Below are 20,438 nucleotides of genomic sequence, written 5' to 3' on the forward strand. Positions count from 1 at the left end.
TGACTTCATGTGTAGCAACTGAGTTGCTGAGGTAAGCGCTAACCTTTTTCCTCCTTCAATATAGAACACTGTTCTGGCGCAGTGCCTAATGCACCTCCCCTCCACCCCATCCCCCCTCCCCGGGTTGTGGGGCTTGAACTCTGGGCCTGGGCGCTGTCCCTCAGCTCTTCAGCTCAAGGCTAGCGCTCTACCACTTGAGCCACAGCGTGGAAAAGCCACAGAGGGCTGTCAAGATGCAGCATTAAAGACAGGACACTTAAACAGTTTTAAGTTAATTTTTCATTAAGATTTTAATGTAGATGTAAATGAAATTCTCATTTTAAAAAATTAAAGAAAGTTTCCATGTTTGTAGAATAAAGATTTAGTGCACAAATACAGCCTAAAGCCAACGGAAAAATAGCTCTGCCCTGTCATTTCCCTAGGAAAGCGCTGCAGTTACTCAGCATGGGCTGGAAGGAAAACAAAAGCGTCCTGAGTGCTAGGCTTCACAAAAGGACACGTTAAATATGTACATCGGATTGCTGTGCAAGTGTGCAATAATCTGTACACGTACATTCCTATCTGCTTTAATCTTCTAGAGTATTCATACACCAGGCAGGGGAGGGGAAGGCCGTATCAGTGAAAAGGAGGGTGAGGGTGGCGATGGTTTCAGGCCGGGGGAAGGGTAACACGTAGCTACTTCGTTATTTGACCTTTGGAGCAGACTACAAAAGTTGCTGTGACACCTGCTTGGTGTCGTCGTTACACTGACCTGAAGTAATGGCGCCCACTGTTCTCGAACTCGCGCCCGGAGCCGCTGCGCGCCACCGCCGCCATGGGAGCGAGTGAGCAGCGGCTGCCGAGGGCCGGCACGCGATCAGCGCGAAGCTCTCCCTCCTATGTGGCCATGTCAGCGGCCCGCGGGCCCAGCGCAGTGTAGAAGAGGATGTAGGCGGCTGAGGATCTCACCGCGCCCACGGAGATGTCTGAAACTTCGTGGTCATCAAACTTGAACCACCGCTGCCGCGCCGCGTTCTTGCAGTAGGCTGTGTAATGGCCACCGTCCAGGCCGCCGTAGTGATTCTGCCCAGCAAGACACAAGAGCAGTGAACACGCACTGGCCAGCAAGCGTGTGAAACGCATGCTTTCTCTAAGAGCCACTGGCTCGAGTCAGGACATACTTACGGAGACAGAAAACAAGTTGTACTTCTTTAAGCTGTTCTTTGGACCAATGACGTACTGTGACAAGTCCAGGTTTTCCAACGGGAAGTCCACGGACGTCTGCAGTTTCTGCTTCCATCTACCATCATAGGAGAAGCTGCGGAACGAACGTCACGGGCACAGTGAGAATGCTGGAAAGGACCCCGTACACACAGGGTCCGCTTCTGTTTTACAGAGGAGACCAAGGCTACAGGCAGCAAACCATGTACCTCATACCAAACAGCACAGTAGCTCTACACCCTGCTCCCAGATCCCTGGGTCAGCTAGGACTGTTGGATACATATGCTACAAAGGCAAAACTCATTAACAGTAGTACGTGGTCCAGCATGGCGGCATGTATGTGTAATCCCAACCACAGGGTAGGGAGAGGCAAGAGGATTGTATTAAATCAGCCCTGGAAAACAGACCCTGGGCAAACATGGTCTCTCTGTAATCACAGTTACTCAGAAGGTAGGTGGAGGTTGGTAGTAGGGAGATCAAGGTTCAAGGCCAGCCTGGGCAAAAGTACAAGATCCCAAACTAAAGCAAAGAGAACCGGGGAACAGCGCGAGTAGACTGCTTGCCTAACAAAGGTAAAGGCCCGAGTTCAAATGGCGAGTGGGAGACGGTACCCGTCACTCTGACTGCACAAGGCCTGGGAGGCTGGACTTGGGGGGACTGGAGCCCCAAGCTCCTTGGACAAAGTCTTGTGTGGCAACAATGGTGCCGCATTGTTGTTGCATCTTTTTTTTTTTTAAATTTTTAATGTTTTTGTCGGGTCGGTCGTGGGGCTTGAACTCTGGGCCTGGGTGCTGACCCTCAGCTCTTCAGCTCAAGGCGAGCACTCTACCACAGGAGCCACAGCGCCACTTCCGGTTTTCTGGTGGTTAATTGGAGATGAGTCTCATGGACTTTCCTGCAGGCTAGCTTTGAACCATGATCCTCAGATCTCAGCTTCCTGAGTAGCTAGGATGACAGGCGTGAGCGCCTGGCTCCTTGCATCCTTTAAACACCAAATAATGTCATGGAGCACGGTTATTTCAAAATGAGCAACATTTTTTTTCTTCCAGCTCTGCGACCCTTCGCACATGAGGCCTTCACACATTCCACCATGGAGCTCCGCCCAGCTCCTGCCCACATAGGATTTTTGGATATAGCCAAGGACAATATTTAATAATTAATATGTATTCAGCTATAGAATGGCTATACCTTTTGTTACCAAACATGCACAAAAGACATTGAACTAACTGTCAATACTGAAATTAATACAAGCAATAAGAATCTCCTGGGGCTGGGAAGGTGGCTCAGTGGTAGAGCGCTTGCCTTGCATGCATGAGGCCCTGGGTTCGATTCCTAAGCACCACATAAGCAAAAAGAAAAAAGCCGGAAGTGGTGCTGTGGCTCAAGTGGTAGAGCGCTAGCCTTGAGCTGAAGAGCTGAGGGATAGCGCCCAGGCCCAGAGTTCAGGCCTCATGACCAGCCCCCCCCTAAATAATAATAAAAAATAAAAATTACATTTCAAAATCATGTGTTGCTTTTTTTTTTCCATGGCAGTCCTGGGGATTGAACTCAGGGCTTTGGTGCTGTCACTTAGCATGTTTGTTCAAGGCTAGCAATCTACTACCTGAGCTACAGCTCTACTTCCACGTTCTTGCTGGTTAACTGGAGATATGGATCTCAGACCTTCCTGCCTGAGCTGGCTTCGAACCGTGATCCACAGATCTGAGATTCCTGAGTAGCCAGTATTGTTAATTTTTTTTTTTTTTTTTGGGTCCGGTCGTGGGGCCTGAACTCTGGGCCTGGGCGCTGTCCCTCAGCTCTTCAGCTCAAGGCGAGCGCTCTACCACTTCAGCCACAGCACCACTTCCGGCTTTTTTCTTTTTGCTTATGTGGTGCTGAGGAATCGAACCCAGGGCCTCAGGCATGCAAGGCAAACGCTCTACCACTGAGCCACTTTCCCAGCCCTAATTTTTTTTTTTTTTTTTTGGTCGGTCATGGGGCTTGAACTCTGGGCCTGGGCGCTGTCTCTGTGCTCTTCAGCTCAAGGCGAGTGCTCTACCACTTGAGCCACAGCACCACTTCCGGTTTTCTAGTGGTTTATTGGAGGTAAGAGTCTCATGGACTTTCCTGCCCGGGCTGACTTTGAACAGCAATCCTCAGATCTCAGTCTCTGAGTAGCTAGGATTACAGGCATGGCTTGAATGTTAAACTTTATCTGTATTAGATTATATTGTGTAGCACTTTATGCATGTCACCGGATGTGATTACATAAAGCTTTTCTATCTCTGATGGAGTGAGCTGAGACATTGGCAGCGTCCCTCTGCTCTCCCTCTCCCTTCTCTTTCCTGCTCTGATCGCCTCCCTGCCCGTGGCTCTTGGTGTCATGGTAGCTGCAGTGCCACAAGACTTGTGCTCCTGCAGAGCGATGCTCCTGCGCGGTGCGCGCCCTTACCGTTTCAGATGCACTAAAAGCACCGGTGGCAGCTTCCAGATTTCAATCTTCTTCAGGGAGTCCCTCCGGGCTCTGCAGTGACTGCAGTAAAATCGGTTGTTGTCGGTGAGTTTTTCTTCTTTGGAAAATAACCTAAGGCAATCCTGGGGAAAAACACGTAGCAGACGTGGGCAATTCAGCCTCCACCCTGTGTCAGGGAGCGGCACCTCGCACAAGAAGCTGGCTGCAGGCTGCAGAACGCATGAAGCCTCACCAGTGACAGAGCACCAGTGCCCAAGCAGAAGAGAGCTGGAGTGGGGAGAGCCTGGGCCCTGGAGGAAGCTAAGTTACTGCAACCACACCCTGTGTGCCCAAACCACCCACTGCCATCCCCAGCTAAAGCCCAAACACAAAACATAGACTAAGTTAAAGTCAGCATAAAACAGCGACTGGAACTGGGGGTCTGGGCGAGCACCCAGACCTTGAGCTTTTTTGCTCAATGGTTATGCTCCACCAACTAAAGCCACAGCTCGACTTTTGGCTTTTTGGTGGATAACTGGAGATAAGAGCTTCACAAATTTTCCTGCCCTGGCTGGCTTTGAACCATGATCCTTAGATCTAAGCCTCCTGAGCAGCTGGGATTACAGGTGTGAGCTACTGGTACTTAGCATAAATAGCATTTTTATCTAAGTTACTTTTTCTCCGTCTTAAACTCACCTGTAATGTACATTTACTCGTGGATGCGAGCGGTAGAGACAGATACATAAAGGCCTCAAACGTCCTCGACTTCTTGTGGCAGGTGAGGCACTGTACTGTGGACTTGAACTGACCCTGAAAAAGCGTAACGATAATGGACTCGTTGAGCTGCTTGTGTTTCTGCCACGCATGTTCTGCGGCTTTGAAGTCATCAAGATGATCATTATTTTCTTCTTTATACCTCTTCCGATTGTCAGCCTAGAAATAATAGAAATAAGATTTAAAATGCTATGTTAATACCTAAAAGGCGGCAATATTTATTTATGTACGTATGTATTTATTTTTGTCGGTCATGGGGCCTGAACTCTGGGCCTGGGCGCTGTCCCTGAGCTCTTCAGCTTGAGGCTAGCATGCTACCACTTGAGCCACAGTGCCACTTCCCCAGCTCGTTTTTTATGGCTTTGAATGATTGTGCTAGCCTCCCTAGCCTCCCAAGCACTGGGATAACAGGGGCGCACCATGACTGCCCAGTGTGCACTTGACATTTGTACGTATGTTCAGTGTTAAGAATGATAACTAGGGGCTGGGAATATCGCTTAGTGCCAGAGTGCTTGCCTAGCATGCATAAAACCCTGGGTTTGATTCCTCAGTACCACATAAACAGAAAAAGCCAGACGTGGCACTGTGGCTCAAGTGGTAAAGCGCTAACCTTGAGCAAAAGAAGCTCAGGGATAGTAACTAGGCCCTGAGTTCAAGTGCCAGGACTGGCAAAAAAAAAAAAAAAAAAAAAAAAAGGGAGGGGCTGAAAAGGAGGCACAGTGGTAGGGTGCTTGCCTTGCATGCATGAGGCCCTGGGTTCGATTCCTCAGTACCACATAAGCAGAAAAATCCAGAAGTGGGGCTGAGGTTCAAGAGGTAGATCACTAGTCAACAGCTAAAGAGCTGAGGGACAGTGCCCAGGCCCAGAGTTCAGGCCCCACAACCAACAAAAACAAAACAAGACAAAAAAACTGTACTCTGTACAACTACATTGATAATTAAGGACACAGAAAAAGAATGGTGATTGCAAAGATACCTGAGAAAGATAGGACAGTGTGGTAGTTAAGAAGCTACACAAAGGGTTGGGAAGGTGGCTCAGTGGTAGAGCGCTTGCCTTGCATACCTGAGGCCCTGGGTTCGATTTCTCAGCACCACATAAGCAGAAAATGTCAGAAGTGGCGCTGTGGTTCAAGTGGTAGAGCTCTAGTCTACCACTGAGGGACAGTGCCCAAGCCCAGAGCTCAGGCCCCACGACTGACCAAAAAAAAAAAAAAAAAAAAAAAAAATTCTAAAATGCTGGAAATAGCACTGTGGCTCAAAGTGGTAGAGCACTAGCTTTGAGCAAAAAAACAAACTCAAGGACAGCATCCAGGCTCTGAGGTCAAGCCCCAGAATCAGGAAAAAAAAAAAAGAAGCTACACAAATGGAGAAGCTTATTTGTAGAATTGCGTGTTTCAAGAAAAACCACGCATGGGGCTGGGAAGATGGCTCAGTGGTAGAGCGCTTGCCTTGCATGCCTGAGGCCCTGGGTTCGATTCCTCAGCACCACATAAGCAAAAAGAAAATGCCGGAAGTGGTGCTGTGGCTGAAGTGGTAGAGCGCTAGCCTTGAGCTGAAGAGCTGAGGGACAGCGCCCAGGCCAAGAGTTCAGGCCCACAACTGGATCAAAAAAAAGAAGAAGAAAGAAAGAAATATCATGCACAAAAAGAACACACTATACTATGTAGTAAAAATATGCAGTAATATATAATTACACAACAAACAGGTTCAGGTTATTGTGACCCATGTTCATGATTTTTTACTTTCACATTGCTCACAAGAAATAATTTCTCAACAACTATTTTAGCAGGTGCAAATTACTCAGCAATTCTGTGACCATTTAATCAAGAACCTTTAATGTGAAAAATCCAAAATGCTCCAAAATCTAAAACTTTTTGAAATGAAAGACCAGAGTGGCTCAAGTGGTAGAGCACCATTGGGAACAAGAATTCATCAGCAGCACCAAAAACCCTCAACTGTTTAACTGCCCAACACAATGCCTCAAGTGGAAATTACACATCAGGAAGTAAAAATTATTTTGTTATGTACATTAAAAAATACTACCTAACATGTGTCTAAGGTATATATACAAGTATATATGTATATGTGTGTACATATATGTGTATGTGCATTATACATATGTGTGTATATACCTTATACATGTGTGTATATATACGCAATATTATATGAAACAAGTGAGTTTTCTGTTTAGACTGCAGTTGCAATGCAAAATATAGTTACATATACGTAACTATTCCAAACTCCCCCCAAACCTGAAATCCTAAATATTTCTGGTCTACAAGAATTTCAAAACAGGGTGTTCAACCTGCGTTACATTCATCAGGAGTTTTTTCAGTATAAGCCATGCCCTGTCCAGTACACTCAAGTGTATTAGAATAAATGACCACTGGACAGTCACCCCTGGATTCTGTATTGCATTACTGGGCAAGGCTGCCTTTGTGACTGGGAAGAGCGAGAATCTTACTTTATTCAGGTCTTCATGGAGGCCGTCCATGAGGAAGAGGAGCAGCTCTTGTGAATCTTGCTGGCTGTACCCCGCAAACTGATCGTTGATCTTCCCAATGGTGGCTTTGAAGTCTCTTGGGCTGATGTATCTGTACTGCCCTGTCCACAATGCCTTCATGATTATTCCAAATTCTTCTGCCACTTCACCTTTGTGCCCCAACAGATTTGACCTGTGCAAACACACACAGCAATAAAGAAAAAGCTGAAAAACTACAGTACAGTTGGCTGATGCCAACCTTACATTATTCACATACTGTATTCCTACACTAAAATACTCACAGATTTATTACAGTCTTTGTTTATAGTCTTCCAATGTGCTTTACTTTGGCCACAAGCCCTATTCCTCTTAACAGACTGCCTGTCTTCTACTACGGGAATTATCTTTAAATTTTTTTAAATTGTCCTTTTAAATGTTCAGTGGTAATGGAATTAGAACTCGGGGCCTTGTGTTTACTACAGGCACCCTACACCACCTGGGCCATGCCACTAGCCTGCTGTTTTGCTGGAGGTGGAATCTTGCAGACTTGTCTGTCCACACTGACTTCAAACGGCTCCTCTGGGTTTTAGCCTGAGGAGTTGGTGAGATGAGCCACTGGCACGTGGCTTTTCCACATTAGGAAAGTCTTCTAATGTCACTTCTCTGGATCCGAGTGCCAAAGTGCTAGCTATGGCATGAATGTGTCCCTTCTACATTCAGTGTTGCCTATTTGACAGCACTAAGAGTACGCACTAAGGAACTGGTACACCAGTAATCCTAGCTACTCACGAGACTGAAATCTGAGGATCGTGATTTGAAGCCAGCCCAGACAGGAAAAGCTGTTAGACTCATCTCCAATTATCAACCCAAAATCTGGAAGTGGAGCTATGGCTCAAAGTGGTAGGGTATTAGCCTTGAGCACAAAGCTCAAGGACAGTGCTCAGGCCCTGAGTTCAAGCCCCACAACAGGAAAAAAAAAAAAAAAGTATGCTAAGAAGTGACTAGGCCACATGGCTAACCTCATGAATGAGGGAGGTGCCCTCAGGAAAGGCCTGAGGAGTCTGTCCTCTCGTGCCCTTCTCCTGCTGTATGAGGGTGAAGCAAGGCCCTGCCCAGACCTCGGCACCTTTACCTTGGGCTTCCTGTCTCCAGAACTATGAGGAAATAAAATGTCTGGTTTTTATCAATTAGCCTCAGGTACTTTGTCATATAACACAAAATGGACTGAAACAGTAAACATAGAGACATTATCCTTTGAACCATACACTGCAAAAGACATGTATTTACCTGTTAATATCGTCCTGGTAACAGTTTCTGTTGAAATAATCAGCCAAGTGGGGGGCGTTACAGAGGCACTGCAATATAGAGTTCATATAACAAGTATTTCCTAAATTACGAAGTCCAGTAAGAGCTGGCCCAGATCCTCCAAACACAGGGTTGAGGTTCCGAATCTGAGAGGCAGAAAGCCTCGAGATCTCAGCTTTGGGGTAGCATGTTGGCCTAATAAAGAGAAGGTATGAGTCTTAAAAGTCTATAAAACTGAGCTCTGTACTACAAATGGCAGCAGACTCTAGTGGCTCTTCTGCAGGCACATTAACTCACCAGGGCAGGGCAGACATCGGGTAATGAGGCTAGCCCTGGCTGCATCCTGTGGTCCTCCCTTGACAACACATAAAGCCCCTGGTTCTATAGGCGGCCTAAGAGTCTCTAGCTTTTCACGAACTAGGAGTTTTCAAAGACTTCAAGGAAGTTGGCATTATTACATATTTGAACGTCGCCACCACCAAAAATACTCATCGCTGTGGCAGACCACATAGAAAAGGAGGCACAGGTGATCTGCGTACAAATGCCTGTTGTCTAAGCTGATCCTAAGCTTCAGATGGGCTAGTCCAATTTGAAGTAAAATTCAATTTCTAGGGGCTGGGGAGGTGGCTCAGTGGTAGAGCGCTTGCCTTGCATGCCTGAGGCCCTGGGTTTGATTCCTCAGCACCACATGAGCAAAAAGAAAAAAGCCGGAAGTGGCATTGTGGCTCAAGTGGTAGAGCGCTAGCCTTGAGCTGAAGAGCTGAGGGACAGTGCCCAGGCCCAGAGTTCAGGCCCCACAACCGGACCCAAAAAAATAAAATAAAATTCAATTTCTAGTTGCACCAAACACATTCCAAAACAGTGATGAGCCATGCTGAACAATAGCTCAGAGCGCCATGTGTCGGGCACAGAGCCATTTCCCAGAGCAGGCTGGGACACGGGGACCCAGAACTGCCCTGGCACTAGGACTTTCTTAATGGACAGATCTTTTTCTCTTCTTGCTTCTAGCCCTTGAGGTCATATGGAGATCAGAGCAAACTAGTTTCAAGTACTTTTCATGTGCTCTCTTCACTTTTGAATTCACATTAAAAATTATACTTGACAGTCTTGACAATACCGCTCAAATTAGTAATGTAATAATGATTCAAAAGGAAATTAAAATCTCACCAGTCACTGCAATTTCTAACATCCATAGCTCTATGAACAGAATTTTGGTTCTTTCAAATACATGTCTACCTGGTAAGTTCTTAGGAAGAAAATACCAACTATGTTGGAATGTGTTACTTTTTCGTGTCTAAGGACAGCCTACTTGGAAATACCTATTAATGAAGTGCATAATAAATGGAAAAACCATAAATATTGCCATCTGTAGTGTAGACTTCTGCGATAGGCCATTTTTTTCCCCTTTTATTGGTCCTGAGGCTTGAACTCAGGGCCTGGGTGCAATCTCTGAGCCACAGTTCCACTTCCAGTTTTCTGGTACTTAATTGGAGCTAGAGTATCATGGAGTTTCCTACTTGGGCTGGCTTTGAACCACGATCCTCAGAGATCTCAGCCTTTTGAGTAGCTAGGATTACAGGTGTGAGCCACCAGGGCCTGGTTTAGGCCAATATGTAAGGAAACAAGCCCTATGATGAAATGGAAGTGTGTATGTAGCTAGTGCACATCTCCTGTGTACTTGAAACCACCTCCAGATGACTTACTATAGCTGACTCGAGCCTTAGCCTAGTAGTCTGCCAACCTATCAAGTCTGTTGAATCATCCCAAACAAAGTAGTTAAAAGCTGAGGATCTATCTCTAGGAGATGCTACTTTGAGAAATGTAAATAAACCTACTGAACCGAACGGCAGGCATGCAATCAAGGACACTAGTAATACATTTTTTTTTTTTTTTTGTCAGCCGTGGGGCTTGAACTCTGGGCCTGGGCGCTGTCCCTCAGCTCTTCAGCTCAAGGCGAGCGCTCTACCACTTGAGCTACAGCGCCACTTCTGGTTTTCTGGTGGTTTATTGGAGATAGGAGTCTCATGGTCTCTCCTGCCCGGGCTGGCTTTGAACCGTGATCCTCAGATCTCAGCCTCCTGAGTAGCTAGGATTACAGGCGTGAGCCACCAGCGCCCGGCTACTAGTAATACATATTACTCTAATGCTACAGGAAAATTTTGCTCTCACATCCTTGGCTGATGACAATCTCTCACATCCTTGGCACATAATCCTCTGGCATACTGTTAGTCTCAGGGAGAAAAATCAAGGCCATTTTCTTATGTTTTTCTCTGTGGTACATCACAATGGTCACAATGACTCCCACAGGTTTTTTGTTTTTTTTTGTTTGCCGGTCGTGGGGCCTGAACTCTGGGCCTAGGTGCTGTCCCTCAGCTCGTCAGCTCAAGGTTAGTGTTCTACCACTTGAGCCACAGCACCACTTCTGGCTTTTCTGCTTATGTGGTGCTGGGGAATCGAACCCAGGGCCTCATGCAGGCAAGGCAAGCACTCTACCACTGAGCCACCTTCCCAGTCCCCCACAGGGTTTTCTGATCTGCTCTGAACACAGTGGAATGTTAGGTGGGGTCTTATACTCAGCACATTCCCACAGTTTTGGGGCTTTAGCAGAACTGACTTGTTTTCCCGATTCACTGCTGGGGTCACTGCTGGCTTCCTCTTCTCCTCCTCTTGAATGGCCTGGGTGATGTCCGGGGAGGAGTAGGAGCGCTTCAGCTTGGAGGGTTCCCGGTCGCGCTCGGCGGGGACCTGGGGCTTGGCTTTGTGCGTTGGGGGGGTGGAGGGAGGAGCAGAGGAAGGGGCCATCTCCGGTGGATACATGTGAACGGTGTTGGTGGGTGAGTGGTAGTAGCGGAAGGTCCCTGTGATTGGGTCGAGAAACTGAGACAAGAAGAAAAGACAGGTCAAACACCCAGAGGGCACTAGAGACAAACCTTCCAAAGTATTCTCCCAATTCACTGTGACACTGGGGAGGCTGGGGATTAGGACCCTGCACATGTGAGTCACACACTTATGTGGAGACGAGAGAATCTGAGGAAAATGGTGATAGCTGCTGCCCTCCACTTGCCGGGAAATGACAGCGGCAGGCTGCTGGCAGTGGAGAGCACACAGCCACGGTGCTCGTGAGGAGCGGTGCTGTGCGCTCCAGCGTGAAGCGCTCCGGAGGACTCTGGCCTTACCTTGGCCCAGCCTGAAGGCAGCCCAGGCACGATCCTCCCCATTTCCTCGCTCCGCGCTCTTGTCAAGGGCTCACGCTGCGCCTAGTTTGGGAAGGGGGAGAAGGAAAAAAAAAATCGATTTTCCCCTCTATTAAAATTTCACATATACAAATATGTACCTACACTGAACATTCAAAAAGCCTTCCCTTGCTGTCCTCCATACTACTCAAGAGGCACAAAGGGAAGAAACGTACCGAAAGGAGCATACAAGGAATCAATCTCAACTTTTCCCAACGTGGGACAGACAGCCCAAAGCCAGGCGTTTGTGTACTTAAGAGTAAATGAGTCTGCAGCATGAATGCTCTAGGTTCTCAGCCTGCCTCTAGCTCAGTGAGATGAAACTAGTCTTGGTGCTCTAGAAGTTAATGCACTTTCAGGCAAACAACCTCTACCCTCAGCTCAACTGTAAGCTGAGTACTATTATAAAGTTTGGAAAATATATGCATATAGTAAGTACTTGGTGAATAATGTTTAAATTGTATCTTAAATCCAAGTGTTTACAAGTTCTAATTCTCTTATACAGTTAGCTTTGGTATACAGGCTTAATTTCTCCACTTCTGGGTGTAGTATATTGTTTTGTTTAGAGATGAGGTCTAGCTATATAGCCTAGTAGTCTTCAACTTACGTGTTCAAGTGATCTCTCTTGTGTTAGCTCTCTGAGCAGCAGGCCCACAGTCAGGTGTCCAGCTAGCAGGAGCTATTACTTTTCATACTAGAAATGTCCTAGATAAGGGTAGCATTAATATGAATTGGCAATTTCAGAAACATGCCTGAAGCATAAGAACTTGTGAATTCTGCTGTTTTTGAATATGTATTTAGCCAGGCACTGGTGGGTCACACCTATAATCGTAGCTACTCAGGAGCATGGGATCTGAGGATCAAGACTGAAGCCAGCCTGGGCAGGAAAGTCTGTGTGGCTCTTATCTCCAATTAATCACCAAAAAAGCTGGAAGTAGAGCTGTGGCTCAAGGGCTAGAGTGCTGGCTTTGAGCAGTAAGAGGTCAGGGACAGGCTTTGGGTTCAAGCTCTAGGAATGGCACTAAAAAAAAGTATTTAGTGTTCAAAGTGAAAAGGCAGGACTTATGGAGTAAGACAGAAAACAGAAGCTTCCTCTGCAACTAAGAACGAGAAGAATCAGGGTAACAATTGACAGACTGCATTCCAGGAGGAGAGTGATGAACGTTCATCGTTCATCGGGATGTGGCAAAGCCTCAGCCCCTTCTCTAGCCCGGGGCAGGGGTGGCTGCCACCTGATTCCCTTGCCACAAGGTAATCAGACAACTGTGGTGACCACAGACTAGTTGGGAGCCAAGCTGGAAGTCCACACTGTAGAGTTCAGGTGTGACAAGGATCTCTAGAGCAGACAGACCAGCACTGGAAAAGAAATCTATTTTGCCATTCTCCACTTCCCAGAGCCATAGCTGGGCTCCAACATGAAGGCAGTCTACTGTCCAAAACTGAGCTACTCTGGGAACTTGGCAACAAGGAACAATTCTGGGAGCCTGAGACCTGCCACTGTGCTGGGATTGTACAGTACAGTCAGGCGAAGCAGCCTGGGAGGGAGAGTGCAGTCGGGCAGTGAGCCTAGCCTGGGAGCCTCAGAAGATGGTGGCCCAGTCCAAGGCCAGACCAGAAGACTGCTCGGCTTCTGGGGTACCTCCCGACTGTCAGGTGGAACACCGTTGTGGGAGCCCTTTTCCCACCACAGGGTAATGTACTCCTGAGGCGACCACGGAGCTCTGGGGCAAGCAGTGCAGATGTCAGTGCTCTTTACCTCCGCCCCTACCATGCCAGGCCCTGAGGAGATACTCTCAGGCGCCAACCTTTTCTACCCCTGAACACACAACACTGATTGACATGGGATTCACTGGCTTTTTTCTGGGGCTAGACTCCAGTTGCCTCCATCTTCCCAATCTCTATTGTGAGCCCTTGTACCCAGCTTGGCTGCTCTCTCTTTTTTTTTTTGTCGGTCACGGGGCTTGAATGCTGGGTCTGGGCGCTGTCAGTTCTTTAGCTCAAGGCAAGCGCTCTACCACTTGAGCCACAGCGCCACTTCCGGTTTTCTAGTGGTTTATCAGAGATTGTGGTTTATTGCTTTAAACCGCAATCCTTAGATCTCAGCCTCCTGAGTAGTTAGGATTACAGGCATGAGTCACTGGCGCCTGGCTTTAGCTACTTTCTTATATACCCATAAAGAACATTGCAAGAAACCACAAAAACAATCTCATTCCCAACAGCCTCAAAAATAAGAAAACTGCTCGATGTGATGCTTCACACCTATAATCCCAGCTACTCAGAAGGCTCAGGGTTCAGGGCCAGTTTGGGCAAAGAGGTAAGTGAGACCCATCTCAATAGCATCAATGTTCTATGCTAGCTACTCAGGAGGTACGAGGAGGAAGATAGAGGACCAAAGCAAACTTTCCACAGGCAAAAAGAAAACTACGATACATTACCTGAAAAGCAACTAAAACAAAAATGCCAGGGGGCATGATACTGGTAGCTCACGGTCAAGCAAGCACAAGATGCTGAGTTCAATCCCCAGTGCCACAAAAACAGAAAGGTCCTAGGAATGAACTTAAAGGCCTCTACAATGAAAAACATAAAATGGTAAAGAGAATGAAGAAGAAACTAGAATGTGGAAGGACCTCACATTTTCATGCATCGGAAGTCATATTGTGAAGTGGATATATTTCTAAGAATGATCTACAGATTTCAGTGCAATCTTCAGCTGCATCTCTGTAACATTCTTCATATAAATAGAGAAAAAAAAGATCCTGGGGCTGGGAAGGTGGCTCAGTGGTAGAGCGCTTGCCTTGCATGCATGAGGCCCTGGGTTCGATTCCTCAGCACCACATAAGCAAAAAGAAAAAAGCCAGAAGTGGCGCTGTGGCTCAATTGGTAGAGCGCTAGCCTTGAGCTGAAGAGCTGAGGGACAGTGCCCAGGCCCAGAGTTCAGGCCCCACAACTAGAACAAAAAAAAAAAAGATCCTAAAATGTTTATGTCAGCACAGCACACCCAAAGAGCCAAGATGCCCAAGGAAAAGAGCAGGCCAGGGGCTTCAATTACACAGAGTGGCATGGCACCCCAGACACACAGCTGCCATGTGACACTTCAGAGAGCCGCTGCCTGTGTCTTTGTCTTCAAGTGTGTTACATATGTCTTCTTCCAGTAGTTTCAGTTTCATGTTTACATTGAGAAGAAAAAAGGGGAACTGTATTTCCTTCCAAGGGCTGTTTGGACATTCACAGCATCACCTACAACAAATGATCAATGCAGGCTACAGGCTGTGGACAGCCAATGAGAAACACATTTGCACTTTATCCCCTTGCGGAGGGGACAGGCTTCATATGGCCCTGGGGTGGACTGAACTGTCTCCAACCCTTCACGAAGGCCCATGTGATCCATTTCAAATTGACTTTTGTAAGGTTCTGAGACAGACATCTAGTGTCAGTCTTCTATAAGTGGCTGTCCACTTTGCAGCACCATTTGTTTAACAGGCTGTTTGTTCTCCAGTGTGTACTTTTGCTAAGAATCAGATGGCTGTAGGCTTATTTCTGGGTCCTCTTTTCCATTCGTCTATGTATTTTGGAGAGGTGGTTTTGGGGTTTGAACTCAGAGCAAGAAGGGAAATGTAGAAAGCAAAGGGTCACTGACACAATCCCAAAATGTAGTCAACTGGCTCCAAAGAAAGTGGTAAGAAAATGGGGGTGGAGGACAATCTATCCCTTCCAGCAACTAACTACTCAGAATGGCAGCCCATTTGTGGGATGCCACAGTATCACCTCTACACACACTCTGTCTCTGCTTGCTTCTGCTTACCTTGCCTGCATTGGTATCTCCCGATACAGCTAGAGGAGACACATCTCCTGTTGACTTTTTCTGCATTTCCGGAGTTGGACACCTTTTCTCTCCTTCCATAGGTATCTTGGAATCAGACATTTCGTGCTCACTTCTACTCTGTCTTTTCATTCCTGTTAGTTCTCTGCCCCTCTTCACTGAGGGCTCCTTGCCTTCCTTCCTGGCCTGCTCACCGTCTCTCCTCTCCTCTTCCTCCTTGGCTTTCGGCTCGCTTTCTGTGGTTTCATTTTCTCGAGCTTCTTGTTTCTGTCTGGCTTTCTGCTCTTGCTCTTCCCGCATTAGCTTCTCTTTCTGTTCCTCTTGCTGCCTTTCCCGAAGTTCTTTTTCCTGCTTGTTTTTCTCCATTAGAAGAGCAGTTTCTGCATGGATGCGGGCTTTCTCTTCATCTGTTAACATGGCGGTCACGGGGGGTAATGTGGGTTTGGTGGATCGATCGGGAAGAACTTTTCCATTCTGAGGAGACAGCTCAGGACCTGTACTTTCAGGTTTTATTCTATGATCTTCAGGCAACTTCACTGTGGGTTTTTTAGTACGATCAATCTAAAGAAACAGAACGAGCAAAACATGCCGTTTGTGTTTGTTTTTATTGCTTTGTGTTGTTTCGGCTGGCCTCATCCACCAAGTGGCAAAACATGACCAGATTCAGAACTATAACCTCAGTTACATTTTCAATTCATGCTAGAACAAAAAGCCCAGACAGGAAGTGGCACTGTGGCTCAAGCGGTAGAGCACTCCCCTTGAGCTGAAGAGCGCAGGGACAGCGCCCAAGCCCAGAGTTCAAGCCCCACGACCGACCAAAAAAAAAAAAAAGAAATTTCTTCCAAATGTTTGCCGGGCGCTGGTGACTCACGCCTGTAATCCTAGCTACTCAGGAGGCTGAGATCTGAGGATCGCGGTTCAAAGCCAGCCCGGGCAGGAGAGACCGTGAAACTCCTATCTCCAATAAACCACCAGAAAACCGGAAGTGGCGCTGTAGCTCAAGTGGTAGAGCGCTCGCCTTGAGCTGAAGAGCTGAGGGACAGCACTCAGGCCCAGAGTTCAAGCCCACGACCGACAAAAAAAAAAAAAAAAAAAAAAAGCCCAGACATGGCACAGCGAATTCCTCTTGGACCATTAGCTTCATGTGAGGGTCACACATAGATCTCAAAACTGTAATCTCCTCCCACAAACATGCTTATTATTATTATTATTATTTGCCATTATTATTATTTGCCAGTCCTGGGGCTTGAACTCAGGGCCTTGCACTGTCCCTGAGCTTCTTTTGCTCAAGGCTAACATTCTACCACTTGAGCCACAGTGCTACTTTTGGCTTTTTCTGTTTATGTGGTTCTGAGTTGTTCCCAGGGCTTCATGTGTGGTAGGCAAGCACTCTACCACTAAGCTACAGTCCCAGCCGTGTGTGTGTGTGGGGGGGGGGGTAGGCAAGCACTCTACCACTAAGCTACAGTCCCAGCCCCATGTGTGTGTGTGTATGTGTGGTAGGCAAGCACTCTACCACTAAGCTACAGTCCCAGCCCCGTGTGTGTGTGTGTGTGTGTGTGTGTATGTGTGTGGGTAGGGAAGCACTCTACCACTAAGCTACAGTCCCAGCCCCGTGTGTGTGTGTGTGTGTGTGTGTGTGTGTGTGTGTGTGTGTCTGTCTGTCTGTCTGTCTGTGTTGGAACTGGAGCCTGAACTCAGAGCTTGCCCTCTTGCGTACTAGCTTCTTCACTGAAGGCTGACATATTACTACTTGAACCACATCTCTACTTCTGGCTAATAGTCTCTCAGGCTTTTACGCCTGAACTTTGAATTTAAGATCTTCAGGTTTCAGCCCTCCGAGTAGCTGGGGTTATAGGTGTGAGCCACTAGTGCCTGGCTACAGTCCTTACCTTCTAAATGCAACCACTCTCCAATTTTCGCTACACAAACTAAACCCAGAAGAGTTTTGTGAATGTTCCTCGCAAACCCTTCTGCAGCCTGACCGTCTTCCTCCACACAGCGATACCTCTATCTGTGCTCCCACCTGCCAATCTGCCAATCAACCCCCCGCCCACCAGACTACAAAACAGCCTCCAACTTCTCCATCCTGCAACCAGAGTCATCATTTTTAAACATTATAGGTGTGAACCACCAATATCTGGCTTGTTTTCTATTTTGAGACAGTGTCTTGCACTATAGCCTAGGCTGGACTCCTGACTCTACCTCCTGAATTCTGGGATTACAGGTGCACACTATCATACCCGATTAAGTTTTCTATTCAGAGCCTGCCCTACGAATCAATATCCACTTCTAATGAAAAAATACTGTTTAAACATATCTTGGGAAAGAATGAGAAATGAATGCTTAAAAAATCTTACTGGAGAATATATAGGAAAGGGAAATTAATCTTTCTTCAAAAGTAATCTAATGAGAAAAAGCTGTAATTTCTTAACTTGTTATTACTTAAAAACCTTAAATTCTTAAAATGTCAAAATCAAATAAAACAAATCATTTGAAAACTAAAATATCTTTCATATAAAACCCAAACTATCTGAGAAAGTGGTCGGCCCTCCAAATCCAGGGTTCCATGCTGAAAATGCTTTACATGGCGTATACATTGTCAGAGGCCTCTTCTTCTCTCAGCAACATAGCATAGCAACTATTGAATAGCACTTACACCACATTACCAAGAACCTGGAGATGATTTAAAGCCTAGGGAAGAGGTGGATAAATTCTAGGACCTGAACATCTGCTAATTTTGTCATCCTCGGGACGTCTGGACCAGTCCCCAGCAGCTACTGGGGACAATTGTACTACTTGTCAAAGTACAAGAAAGATTCCACAGAGGTGTTCCAGTCCACTGTGGAAACACAAAATGTTATTGGCACTGTTTGTGGGAAATGGTTAGCAGCCCTGTTTGAAATGTTCACCACTGTCTAGTCTAATGTAGCTGTAGTCCTGGGGATGGATAATAATAAAAAACTTTGTTGTGAAAATAAAGATGACGGGCTGGGAAGGTGGCTCAGTGGTAGAGCGCTTGCCTTGCATGCCAGAGGCCCTGGGTTCGATTCCTCAGCACCACATACGCAAAAAGAAAAAAGCCGGAAGTGGCGCTGTGGCTCAAGTGGTAGAGCGCTAGCCTTGAGCTGAAGAGCTGAGGGACAGCGCCCAGGCCCAGAGTTCAGGCCCCACGACCGGACCCAAAAACAAAACAAAACAAAAAAAAAAACAAAAGAAAATAAAGATGACAAGATGCTTTTCTTATATAAACAACTTCATTTCTATAAATAAAGATGACAAGATGCTTTTCTTATATAAACAACTTCATTTCTATACTATATACTTAAGGACATCCAAACAGTACCTGTGGAATGTTCTTGATAATGGGCCCTGGCTGAATGAGAGGTGAAACATCCGCTTTGGAAGCAGCGATTGGTTTGGCGGGCGCTCTCCTCCTCTCCTCAGGGACAGTTATCAAGGTGACCTTGTCATTTACTTCCACAGGAGGAGCAACATGGCCAGGAGGTCTGGAGGGAGCCGGTTCTTCCAGTGAGGGGTAAGTAAAATCCACTAAAATTCCCAAAGAGAATAACATTTTTGAAAGAACAGTAACTTCCATAAATAATACTTATATTTTTCATGCATGTTACATGGAATAGTTAAACTTAAACTAAATGAAATAAAAATCATTAACAACCTTAAAGAAAACACAGACTTCTGGAATGCCTGTATTTTGTATATGCTGGGCATGGGGACTGAACTCAAGGGCCCTGAGTGCTGTCCCTGAGCATATGTGCTCAAGGCTCATGTTCTACCTCTTGAGCCACAGCTCCACCTCTTGCTTTTTGGTAGTTAACTGGAGATAAGAGCATCACTGGCTGGGCGCAGGTAGCTCATGCTTGTAATCCTAGCTACTCAAGATCTGAGGATCATGGTTCAAAACCAGCCCAGGTAGGGAAGTCCACCAGACTCTTATCCCCAGTTAACCAAAAGAAAACTGGAAGTGAAGCTGTGGCACAAAAAGTGGTAGATCACTAGTTTTGAGTGAAAAAGCTCAGGGATAGTACTCAGGCCCTGAGATCAAGCCCAACAACAGAGGAAGACTGGTGGGTGGGGAAGAGTCTCATAGACTTTCCTGCCAGAGCTGCCTTGGAACTGTTATCCTCAGATCTCAGCATCCTGAAAAGCTAGAATTACAGATGTGAGCTATTTGGTTTTTGTTTTGTTTTACTGCCTGAAAGCAAATGGCAGCAGAACAAACACTGACATATACGATTAAGAATATAGCCATGGGGGCTGGGAAGGTGGCTCAGGGGTAGAGTACTTGCCTTGCATGCATGAGGCCCTGGGATCGATTCCTCAGCACCACATAAGCAAAAAGAAAAAAGCCGGAAGTGGCGCTGTGGCTCAAGAGGTAGAGCGCTAGCCTTGAGCTGAAGAGCTGAGGGGCAGCACCCAGGCCCAGAGTTCAGGCCCCACAACCGGACCCCCCCCCAAAAAAAGAATATAACCATGGAAACATAATATATTTTCTATTTTACTGAAGCAATTTTAAACAAAAATGTTCACATACATACATGAGATAGACACCTCTTCATGCTTGCCTCGTGGGGGTGGAGTGACCTTGGCATTCGTTGTGTACTGGGGATAGCAAAGGAGCCAGTTTTCATAGCCTCCCTCTAAAACCAGAGGCTCGCTGCGCAGGACACTTTTACTTTCCCACTGGAAAATAGGGAATTACGTTTTTACTGTTTCAGTCTCAAAACTCTTCCCTTCAAGACAAGACTCATTTTCTACATGATGCAAACAGGACAAATAAATGTAAGATTTAACAGTAGATAATAGATGTAGATGATGTTTTTAAGAGCTTTTTGTACTATTTTAAAAAGACAGAAACTACACAAATGATTCATGGTCCTTAGGGGGAAAAATCAGAAAACAAAACATGAAGTGAAAATTCCCTCACCACTCAGAAATATCACTTAACATTTTGTAGCTTTTTTTGCTGGTCGTGGGACCTGAACTCTGGGCCTGGGCGCTGTCCCTCAGCTCTTCAGCTCAAGCTAGAGCTCTACCACTTGAGCCACAGCTCCACTTCTGGCTTTTTCTGCTTATGTGGTACTAAGGAATCGAACCCAGGGTCTCATGTATGCTTGGCAAGCACTCGACCACTGAGCCACCTTCCCAGACCCTTGTAGCTTATTATTATGT

General features: G+C 46.5%; 1 protein-coding gene across 2 annotated transcripts in view; it reads right to left on the bottom strand.

Annotated features, from left to right (window-relative positions):
- Nucleotides 1-264: 264 nt before the first annotated feature.
- The window catches only part of Usp8 (ubiquitin specific peptidase 8), a 49,500-nt gene continuing 29,326 nt past the window's right edge, over nucleotides 265-20,438 (bottom strand). Inside the window, exons 9-19 of one of the 2 annotated variants that reach the window (XM_069995424.1) lie at nucleotides 19,805-19,949; nucleotides 18,592-18,797; nucleotides 15,228-15,806; nucleotides 11,369-11,449; nucleotides 10,807-11,069; nucleotides 8,175-8,387; nucleotides 6,870-7,080; nucleotides 4,328-4,564; nucleotides 3,632-3,774; nucleotides 1,165-1,297; nucleotides 265-1,062 (exon numbers count right to left, since the gene is read on the bottom strand). In XM_069995424.1, the coding sequence (XP_069851525.1) occupies nucleotides 877-1,062; nucleotides 1,165-1,297; nucleotides 3,632-3,774; nucleotides 4,328-4,564; nucleotides 6,870-7,080; nucleotides 8,175-8,387; nucleotides 10,807-11,069; nucleotides 11,369-11,449; nucleotides 15,228-15,806; nucleotides 18,592-18,797; nucleotides 19,805-19,949 (2,397 nt within the window). In that variant the 3' untranslated portion in view covers nucleotides 265-876. The remainder of the gene's footprint in view (nucleotides 1,063-1,164; nucleotides 1,298-3,631; nucleotides 3,775-4,327; nucleotides 4,565-6,869; nucleotides 7,081-8,174; nucleotides 8,388-10,806; nucleotides 11,070-11,368; nucleotides 11,450-15,227; nucleotides 15,807-18,591; nucleotides 18,798-19,804; nucleotides 19,950-20,438) is intronic. The other variant, XM_069995425.1, reaches the window with a different exon arrangement.

This window comes from Dipodomys merriami, unplaced genomic scaffold, assembly GCF_024711535.1.
Source record: "Dipodomys merriami isolate MVZ:Mamm:240054 unplaced genomic scaffold, mDipMer1.0.p SCAF_48, whole genome shotgun sequence".
Taxonomy (NCBI): Eukaryota; Metazoa; Chordata; class Mammalia; order Rodentia; family Heteromyidae; genus Dipodomys; species Dipodomys merriami.